The 10552-nt window shown below is 39.4% G+C and overlaps 2 protein-coding genes across 2 annotated transcripts; one reads left to right on the forward strand and one right to left on the reverse strand.

Moving 5' to 3' along the window:
- The first annotated feature begins 1045 nt into the window (after nucleotides 1–1045).
- Nucleotides 1046–8836, forward strand: edl (ETS-domain lacking). Its single transcript, XM_028179156.2, has 4 exons — nucleotides 1046–1201; nucleotides 5035–5158; nucleotides 6163–6317; nucleotides 7071–8836. The coding sequence occupies exons 1-4, from the start codon at nucleotides 1199–1201 to the stop codon at nucleotides 7137–7139; spliced, it is 351 nt and encodes a 116-aa protein (XP_028034957.1). The 5' UTR covers nucleotides 1046–1198; the 3' UTR covers nucleotides 7140–8836.
- Nucleotides 8837–9150: 314 nt separating this feature from the next.
- Nucleotides 9151–10552, reverse strand: LOC114246530 (uncharacterized). The gene is made up of 2 exons (XM_028179092.2): nucleotides 10015–10552; nucleotides 9151–9466 (listed from the first exon to the last, which is right to left on the reverse strand). The coding sequence occupies exons 1-2, from the start codon at nucleotides 10088–10090 to the stop codon at nucleotides 9228–9230; spliced, it is 315 nt and encodes a 104-aa protein (XP_028034893.2). The 5' UTR covers nucleotides 10091–10552; the 3' UTR covers nucleotides 9151–9227.

Consider the following 10552-nt stretch of genomic DNA (forward strand, 5'->3'; position numbering starts at 1 on the left):
AGGACAGGTAGGCGAGCAAAGGCTCAGCCAGGAGGGGTGGAATTTACTAACAACTGCCCGAGCGCCTCCGAGGGTCCGAAGGAGATCTAACAACTCAAGAGCACTTGGTTCGCGAATGAATCGCCGGATCTTCTCAGTGGGTCGCGTTTCCGATCCAGTGGTAGATTCTGCAAAGCATTGCTCTCACTCCGGTTTGAGCCCGAGAGCTCACCTACACATACTACAGGATAACGCTGATATAGCCTCTCAATGCTATCAGCATAGGTAAGGAAAAAAAGCTATAAGAGCTTTTTTTCAAGCACAAGAGAAAAAAACAAAAATTTACCTTGATCTAGTGTACAACTCAAAACAATGAAAGGTAATCTGAATTACAAGATAAAACTCATAAAAAACGTTTCCCTACTATTATTATACACCACTAAAAGGCCATTATGGCTATAAACGAACAGCTTTCCAGAAAAAGATGTTTCTAAAAACGAATCCGCCATTACTCGAATAAATTTGCGCGGGAAACGAAAATAGCTCCGGAAACGTTCGTCCCTAATTATTTATTTTGTGCATCAATTCAACGTAAACAACAGGTATGTCATACAATTAAAATAAACCTTATCTCACAGTGATTAAAACTATATTCATGCAAACATTGTAAATCTTAGTTCGTTTCAAAACATTCAATTTACGCGGAAACTATTAGTTTCTGAGGCACATGCTGACAGGCAGGATGCGAGAAATTCATTATCGATTTGAAAAAAATAATCTTTGCATTTCTTTCACGCTTATGGAAAGATGTTGTAGAAAGAGTGAGACGCGTAATTGAATATCCGGGCACTTGGCGCATGGCTCCAAATGAAACTCAAATTGAAGTGGTATTATGTAAATTTTCAAGATATTGAAAATTAAGTGTTAAAATGTAAACGTTAAGGTCTGTTTTAATAGAGTAGAGCCGATAGATTGTTATCTTTTCTGTCTGTTAAACCGTTCGAGACATCTGCATTCATTCATGGATTCAAATTTCGTTGGTTCATTCGTCCATTCATAATATTTCAAGTCAGTTGCAAAATAACACCGAAGGAGAGTGGACGTTCGTGTGGACAAATATTGAAATTGTGATTTGAAATTTAGTGGATTTTCGTATAAACGAAGTGAAAACTGGAAGTATATTAACAGCAATTTGTAGTACGAGATTTTATATATTTTAATGGTGAGTCGAAATTAAAACATTGTAATTTAACTCATTTAGAACTTTACTTTGGTATACACATGCGCGATATTATCGTAAACTTTAAATACATTTTTAACATAAATGTGCAAATGGCAGAATACAATAAGTAGTTTTTATTGTTCGATAAATCATAGATAGTGTTTGACATTAAATATTTACGAAAAAAAATACATTGTTATAGGTACAAAAGCTTGTAACACATTGACTAATAAACGATAGGTACGATAATTTCTTTTGTATTAGTGTTATCAATAAATAAAATTGCAAAATTATTGTATCGGTCCGTGATGCGATGCTTAAAATTTTTAAGATAATCCGACATCTTGAAGTCGATGTTACCCACAGACACAGCCCACTGAGTTTCCCGCCGGATCCTCTCAGTGGGTCGCGTTTCCGATCCGGTGATAGATTCTGCGAAGCATTGCTTTTGCCAGGGCCTGTATTAGCAACATACCCGGTTTGAGCCACGTGAGCTCACCTACACATCAAGAAACTAATAAAGCCTCTGAAGGCTATCAGCATAGGTAGAAAAAAAATCTGAGCAATAAAAGTACCCTTCACCGTTCCGATAGTCGTGTGTCAGCGAATAGTTTCGACTAACACCGGAGCTTCTAGGCAACTGGATTAAGCTCGTGATGTTCCTCGTAGCCAGCAGAAGCACGAGAGGCAGTCGACGATATAATGATAGTATGCAGTTTTAATATTTCAAGATAGGCAGCGGCTTGGCTCTGCCCCTGGCATTGCTGAAGTCCATGGGCGACGGTAACCACTCACCATCAGGTGGGCCGTATGCCCGTCTGCCTACAAAGGCAATAAAAAAAAAGAAGATATTTTAGATCAGTTTAAAAAATATATAGGTATGTTGAATTAGGATTGCGGCACATAAAATAAAACTACATATTCCACTGTTCTACAATCTTTTGTTATTGTAATTAAAAATTGTCCTACACCTTTTTCTGACACCTTTATCTTGCTTTTCTTTTGTCTGTCATTCTGTTTATCATTCTTTTTTCCTTTTCTTACAGTTTTCTCTAACACATTTTAACGCTCCGTTCTATAATTCTTTTGATACGTTCCGTTCTGCTATGTGTACTTTATGAGATTTTTACTTTTTGACCTTTTCGTATAGTTCAGTGCCCTATCTACCGTATAAAAAAAAACTGTTGTGTCTATAGCTTTAATATTTATCTATAGCTTTCATTTGATATAGTTCTTAAAAATTCACTTTCATATAAAATTTTATACGAAAATGTTTTTACTCGTTAATTCAAAATAGAGTTTTTGCACATAGCAAACTTTGGTTTGACAGCGACGATATATTTAATAATAATTATTATAATTATATTCTTGAAATGGCTTGAATTTGAATGGCTTGAATTGTAATGGCAAACTTTCCAAACCTTTGAAGTCGTCGTGGCTTACGGGATAAGACGTCCGGTGCATTCGTGTTGAGCGATGCACCGGTGTTCGAATCCCAGGCGGATACCGATTTTTGTAATGAAATAAGTACTCAACAAATGTTCACGATTGACTTCCACGGTGAAGGAAGATCATCGTGTAATAAAAATCAAACCTGCAAATTAAAATTTGCGTAATTACTGGTGGTAGGACCTCGTGTGAATCCGCGCGGGTAGGTACCACCGCCCTGCCTATTTCTACCGTCAAGCAGTAATGCGTTTCGGTTTGAAGGGCGGGGCAGCCCTTGTTACTTACTATACTTGAGACCTTAGAACTTATATCTCAAGGTGGGTGGCGCATTTACGTTGTAGATGTCTATGGGCTTCCAGTAACCACTTAACACCAGGTGGGCTGTGAGCTCGTCCAACCCATCTAAGCAATAAAAAAAAAACCTATTGATTTTCACTACGCCGCTCCAATTCGCATAGCATCAGATGGGCTATGAACGCGTTCGTGTTTCTATAGTCTGTCAGTCTGTGCCGACTTCGCCGACAACAAAATTTCTCACGACCAACAAACGTCGTCCATCTTAATTGTCTATTGTAATTCGAAAGCTATGCCCAGTTCCCGCCATTGTTGCGTTTTCCCGCGCTTTCTAGAGCTTCCGGTTGCGGAACGACGGAAGCTTAAATTGCAGTTAATTTAAGTTAGATTGGAACCCGAGCGAGAGATGTGAAGACATTTAGCCAAACATTAAATGCGGGTGGCCATGCTAGATATGGTAGACTTATCAATGTATGTTGTAGGTACTCTTGACGCGTGGATAATATTGCGATAGATTTTTCTTATGGGATTTTATGACCCGGTTGTGGCGGGTAGCCATCAGAGGACACAAGATATTTGACAGATGCCTGAATCTCGCTTACGACATTATCAAGATAAGCTCGCATATATACAAGCTCCGAACAACATTCGGACCGTCGGTCTACCGAGCAATATCACCCGCTCGGTGGAAGACTTTTCCTCCGTCGTTACACGTCCCACACTGGTAACTAAGAACTAGTAAAATGATGGTCATTTACTGAGATTTTTTCAGTGGACTTTTTGGAGGATCCCGAGAAGCTACGTCCAGCGACTTTGTTTCATTTTCCCACATTTGTGCACTTTCACAGATATTAAACCACCGTTATTACACATTTAAACCTGAAGAAACACAACTTCACTCATCGCGTTCCCGCCAAAAAGTCCTGTTTATAGATTTAAAGATGATAGTTATATAGATTAACTCTTAACGCGTCGCTTGATAAATATTAAAAAAACAAAATCTCAACTAGTTCATTCATGGGAAATGTGCTAATCTATTTAAGTGTGACAGAAAAAAAATAAGTCACTCGATTTACCGGAAGCGCGCTCGCCGTCTTCCCGCCAAACGGACGGACGCGCCATAATCGAAATCGACGCTTCCGCCCGTTTCGAAAAAGGAACGTAAAGTCGGCATTATAGTTAGTTTTTTTTTTATTACGTCCCTAAAACAAGACGTGTGCTTTGAACGGCCTAAATACATTTAATTGGCCGAATGTTTGTGTTACCGTTTGCTTTTGAACACTGAAGGTGCCTTTGATGGTTTTGAAGGCAAGCTTGGTAATTGTATTTTTTTATTGCTTAATGGTTGAATGAGCTCACAGCCCACCTGGTGTTAACTGAAGCCCATAAACATTTACTACGTAAATGCGCCGCCCACCTTGAGACATGAGTTCTAAGGTCTCAGTATAGTTGCAACGGCTGCCCCGCCCTTCAAACCGAAACGCATTACTGCTTCACGGCAGAAATAGACAGTAATAGGCAGGGTGGTGGTACCTACCCGTGCGGACTCACAAGAGGTCCTACCACCAGTAATTACGCAAATTATATTTTTGAGGGTTTGATTTTGGTCTGTTTGTTTTTGTGATGTTTGGTTTTGTGAGCCAAATAAAACTATATTATGGATATGTCGAGCCAGCCCTAACCCTAACAAGAAACAACACGAATTGAACACTGACGACCATAACGAAGGAAGTAGCGACGAGGATCCGTCCAATACCATTATTGAAAACCGGAAATTATACATAAAAATCGGGAAACGCTCGACAATAACACAAAGAAACGCGCGGATAACGTTCATTTGTACGAAATCCGGCGCCATGATAGACGGAAACCGGATGTGGGCAAAGCGTCCGTACTAATGACCGGATTATTTATTATGTTGGCCATTATGCGTTCGCGTTGACAACGGATTCCGAAGTTTTCGGTAGCGCCCAGACCTTCGAAGATCTATAGCTAAGTCTACTTTAAAACATAAGGCATATCCTCTCAAGGCTACCAGCTTAGGTAGGGAATAAATAAACAAAAATTAATGCAATTATTTTCGATTCCAGACTTACACACTCTCCGTCTTCACGATGCCGACCCAGGTCCGATGCGACAGAGTGCCGCCAGCACACGAGAGCCAGTGGGGGGCTCTCGACTTGAGGGTGTTGCAGGAAGACGATCTCCCATTAGGTAAGGAATTAAGTGAAGCGCCTGTCTAAGGCTTTAGTGTCGCCCGTGAACCAAGATGTTAGTTTGCGTGGTATGCTGACACACAGCCCACTTGGTGTCGAGTGGTTACTGGAGCCCATAGACATCTACAACGTAAATGTCGCCACCCACATTGAGATTGAGTTCATTACTGCTTCACGACAGAAATAGGCTGGGTGGTGGTACCTATCCGCGCGGACTCACAAGAGGTCCTACCACCAGTAATGACGCAAATTATAATTTTGCGGGTTTGATTTTTATTACACGACGCTATTCCTTCACCGTGGAAGTCAATCGTGAACATGTGTTAAGTACGTATTTCGTATTACGAGGACATATCGCCTTCTCGCATTAAAACTGTATAATCTCAAAACTTACTAACTTTACAGTCTTAAAGATATATTTGCAACATTTCTTTTTTAGTTTTTACCAGTTACATTATCTGTCTTTTAAAGTAAGATATAACAATGTATTAATTTTGTTAATAGTAGTAAAAACATAGGTAAACTAAGAAAAATAATCTAAAACTAAACTACGTTCTTTTGACAGTATTTATGAGAAAAATACTGGTGATACCAAATTTTTACGAATATTAACTCAATTTCGAATCTTTTTGGAAATTGTACACTTTTAATGCGAAAAAGCGATATATGCTCATCTTATATTATATGTCAACGGTATATATTTTGTTTATTGTATGTATATATTTTCTATAATAATGTATTATCTATAGTGTACCGCAACATACCTGCTATATTTTTATATTTTCCAGTATTTCTGTAAATTTTACGGTGGCCTGAAAGAGATCGCTTTTAGCGATAAGACCCGTCTATTGTACAAATGTATCTGCTTTTTTGATTGTTTTTTGAATGTAAATTGTGTTTTGGTGTGCAATAAAGTGTATTCTCTCTCTCTCTCTCTATACGGCTATTAGCAGCTTAGTAGGCTCTACCGAATCTGGTTTTAAATGGCTTCCATCCCACCAGACCCTCGGTCCTGGTGTCGCGCTGACGTCGGCGCTTGGGTGTCGCGGCGCGGCGGCCTCCCGGAGCGCTTCCCGATGAACGGGAAGGCCCTGTGTCTGATGTCCAGGGACATGTTCGCTTCGAGGGTTCCAAACAAAGGATTTGAACTGCATCAGGTAATTTTTTGTGCCGCTTTTTATCAACTCGTTCCGTATCTATGTTGAGGAATCAGTCAACATAATCCTGATCGACTTCAAGACTTGACGACGATATATTTTATTAGTTCGATCTGACATCCTAACTAGGAACAAAAATTAAAGAAGATTTTGACTTTGGCTAGCTCTGTGGAATGGGCTTCTTTGTTTGATTTTTCTTGTATTTACCGCATAGATCTGTGAGCGTACCTATGACCGTTCTGAATGAGCGCATGGACATCGCAACAGGAACGTCGCCACCCACTTCAAGACGTGAGGTCGCAGTCTTGATTATACGAGTATAATAGTCACGCGTTATCAAAAACCTCATCAACCAATAAACCATAGACGATAAAAATAAACAGTCTTACCTATAAACATCCATTTTGCTGAGGCATTGATTGACCACACCCCAAAAGACAGATCACGTACCGTCCACTAAGGCTTAAAAAAAGGATCAAAAAACTGGTGGTAGGACCTCGTGAGTCCGCACGGGTAGACACCACCACCGTGCCATTTCTGCCGTGAAGCAGTAATGCGTTTCGGTTATACTTGAGACCTTAAAACTTATATCTCAAGGTGGGTGGCGCATTTACGTTGTAGATGTCTATGGGCTCCAGTAACCACTTTACTAGGTGGGCTTTAAGCTTGTCCACCCATCTAAACAATAAAAAAAAAAAACGGACCGTTATAACTCCTTAACCATTGCTCACGAGGGGTTATCATAAATTCTAGGACTTCCGAAGGAGACTGGCCAAAGCTCTGGCGCTACAGGACTTCATCGAGAAGATGTCCAAAAACTAACATCCACCAGAATGTGTTCCCGCGGCATCATCTTAATGTTGACGGAAGCGAATGTGGATACTAGCTTATACTGAATTAATCTTAGAGGCTTTTATACATAATTTTCGATATAGTACGATAATTTTTTTCCTACCTAAGCTGATAGCCTGGAGAGGGTATTTCAGCGTAACCTTAACTAGTAGGTGAGCTCACGGGGCTCAAACCGGAGTGATGCTAACACTGACCCTACCAAGAGCAGTGCTTCGCAGAATCTACCGACGGATCGGAAACGCGACCCACTAAGAAGATTCGGCGAGAAACTCAGTGGGCTGTGTCTGTGGGTTAATTCGCTCGTCGAACCCGTCGCTTGCGACGAAGGGCTCGACGAGCGAAAACGGTGACCGGTGCTTATGGTACCTAAAAGCACCGTTAATGGATCGGGAGGTACTATACAAACATTACTTATACCATTGTAATTCAGTAAAACCCCAATAACGCGGTACTCTTATAACGCATTTTTATATTACGCGATTTCAGTCCCTCGTATAACACGGATAGAATAACCCCGTATAACCGGGGATTTCACGCGTTATATGTGAGGCCGTCAGCGCAAAAGTGGCCTAAGCTTACCATAGTTATTATGGAGCAATGAGGTTTAAGTTTTCATGAGTTTGAATTTTAAAAAACAATACGCGCAAAAAATAATATTTACAAAGTCATCTGCTATCTATGGGTGAAACTATGGATAGGCCGGCTTTGCATCAAAATTTATTATATTTTAAATAAATGGAAATATACATATAAGAATGATTATGAAAAATTGTGGGTTAGGCCACTTTTGCGCTGACGGTATCATTTCTGTACTGTGAAATTTATAATGATTTGCACGGTTCATATTTAATTTACGCATACCTTTGCACATTGCCTCAATTGTGTTTTTACACAACAAAATAAATTTATTAAATTTGTGTTCCTAGTTTTTGAATTATAAATACATTGGTTATATTGTATTATATTTGTACAAAACGCGTTATATGGCGTCATACATTCGCGTTATGCTCTATACCCTCTATAACACGGTAAATTGCTACCGTGTTATAAAGGGATTAGTGTACTATGGAAATTAAAGACCGGACGCACATTGACCCGAAACTTCCGAAAATCTACAGCGACTAACAGTGCGACTGGCACATTTTCCATTCGAACCCGGCGAATCTCACAAACGCGGGTACTTGAATAATAATGTAATAACTATATATAAATAAATAAAAAATGTGTATCCTTTAAAAGTTCCTAAACTGTTAGTCCGATTGTGATGGTAATTAGTGCAGTTGTGGGCACTCCGCGGGGAAGTCCCGATACATTACTATCTTATTACGAATGGGACGCGCGGGTAGTTAAAAAAAAGGGTATTTTTCATACAATTAGCGGAAGAAGCAGTGAAAAGTGATCACATTTCACTACTTGATAGTTTCTTAACCTGATTGTGTCAGAAGTGATCAATGTAACAACGTCTTTAACATTGATTCGCATACTATAAATATCGCGCAATGTATTGCAAAATACAAAATAATAACGTTGCCCTCAAATCGGAAACACCAGCTAATAATGTTTATTAATCTCACTATTAATATTGTAGTTCGTAATTCATAATTAATATAGTATTAAATATATCTAGTCAAGGCTCTTTTAGTAATAAATAAAATGTTACAAGCGAATCTGTTGTTTTATTTTCCTATTGACGGCCATTTTGTGACGATAATTCACAACATACACATACTGGTGGTAGGACGTCTTGTAAGTAAGCACGGGTAGATACCACCACCCTGCCTATTTCTGCCGTGAAGCAGTAATGCGTTTCGGTTTGAAGGGCGGGGCAGCCGTTGTAACTGTACTGAGATGTAGATGTCTATGGGCTCCAGTAACCACTAAACACCAGGTGGGCCGTGAGCTCGTCCACCCATCTAAGCAACAAATAAATAATATGATAAATTAAAAAAAAATTGCGAGTTTAATTTATAATATACCATTTAATTTTCTTTGAATGCTTATGTTAAATTTATTGGTGACTGACGATGAAAATTAGGTCTTAACGTGGTGTTGATAAGGCTATTTTTTCTCTAAAGCTGCCTTAAAAGCACTAGCTCCGGCCTGCAGTGCGTCCAAAACCTTAGGCGGCTGCTTCTCGAGCATGGTGGTCAACTCTTCAACGTTTTTCTTCTGTTCGACGGCCATTTTGTTGATAACCTCTTTCAATTTATTTATGTCTATATTGTTGATATCCGGAACGCCTTCGAACAGCTTTCGCGCTTTCTCCTCGGAAGCTTTCACTTCATCTATTAATTTAGCTGAAAACGTATGGATATGAAAACAAAATTTCAGTCCATTTAATAGTAATTCTTGCAATTAACACACACAAACAGCGTGCTTAGTGCGAGTTTTTTAACGTTCTCGATAGCGTTTCTTACTGGTGGTAGGACGTCTTGTGAGTCCGCACAGGTAGGTACCATCGCCCCGCCTATTTCTGTCATAAAGTAGTAACTATACTGATACCTTAGAACTGATATCTCAAGGTGGGTGGCGGCATTTATGTTGTTGATGTCTATGGGCTCCGGTAACCACTTAATAACAGGTGGGCTGTGAGCTCGTACACCCATCTACGCAATAAAAATAAAAAGCATAAAAGTTAAGATAAATTTTTATGCAGTTGGAACAGCGCCCTTTCCGGCCAACGTAGGCTAACATTCCAACTCCATACAAATTTGAGTTAACTTTTACGCTATCGAGAATGTTAAAACACTCGCACTAAGCACACAGAAGCCGAACCTTCGACTGAGACCGACCGGCTTCGACGGTGGCAGCGTTTAAGGTTGTAGCTAATAACAAATCCACTCACAATCTTTCATCCATTTGATAATGTTGTCGACGCTATTCTTGCCGTCTTTCTGTAGTTTTTCGAAAAACTGGTCCATTGTTTCTTTCTTATTTTTATTTTAAACGGAATCCAATGTTGCTGTTTCGATCTGAAAATTTTGACTGAGATGTTCTTGTGGGAAATCCATGTGGTCTTGGGTCGCTGCTACTAGATTTTTTAATTGTTTTTTTTATTTATTCGAACTGCTCACCACTGGAAGACGTTTGCTTGTCATATCATCAAAGAGATTCGATATAATTAAATGACATAAAAGAGTTTGCATTGTAAATGCAATGACTGCTTACAATATCATTTTAAAGTTGAAATTAACCGATGAAGTTAAATAAATTGCTACGCGCTGGGGTTCGGGATAAATAAAAAATCCTACAGAAATTACAAGTTGATACAGTATTAGCACTTAGAATAATTAAACACTTAACAAACACTTTAAAATTCTCAATTCGCTTCTTCCGCTTCGCTTCAGGTGATCCGTTCGCTGTTTCGCTTCGACTACTTCCGA

Source organism: Bombyx mandarina, chromosome 23 (genome assembly GCF_030267445.1).
Source record: "Bombyx mandarina strain Sakado chromosome 23, ASM3026744v2".
Taxonomy (NCBI): domain Eukaryota; kingdom Metazoa; phylum Arthropoda; class Insecta; order Lepidoptera; family Bombycidae; genus Bombyx; species Bombyx mandarina.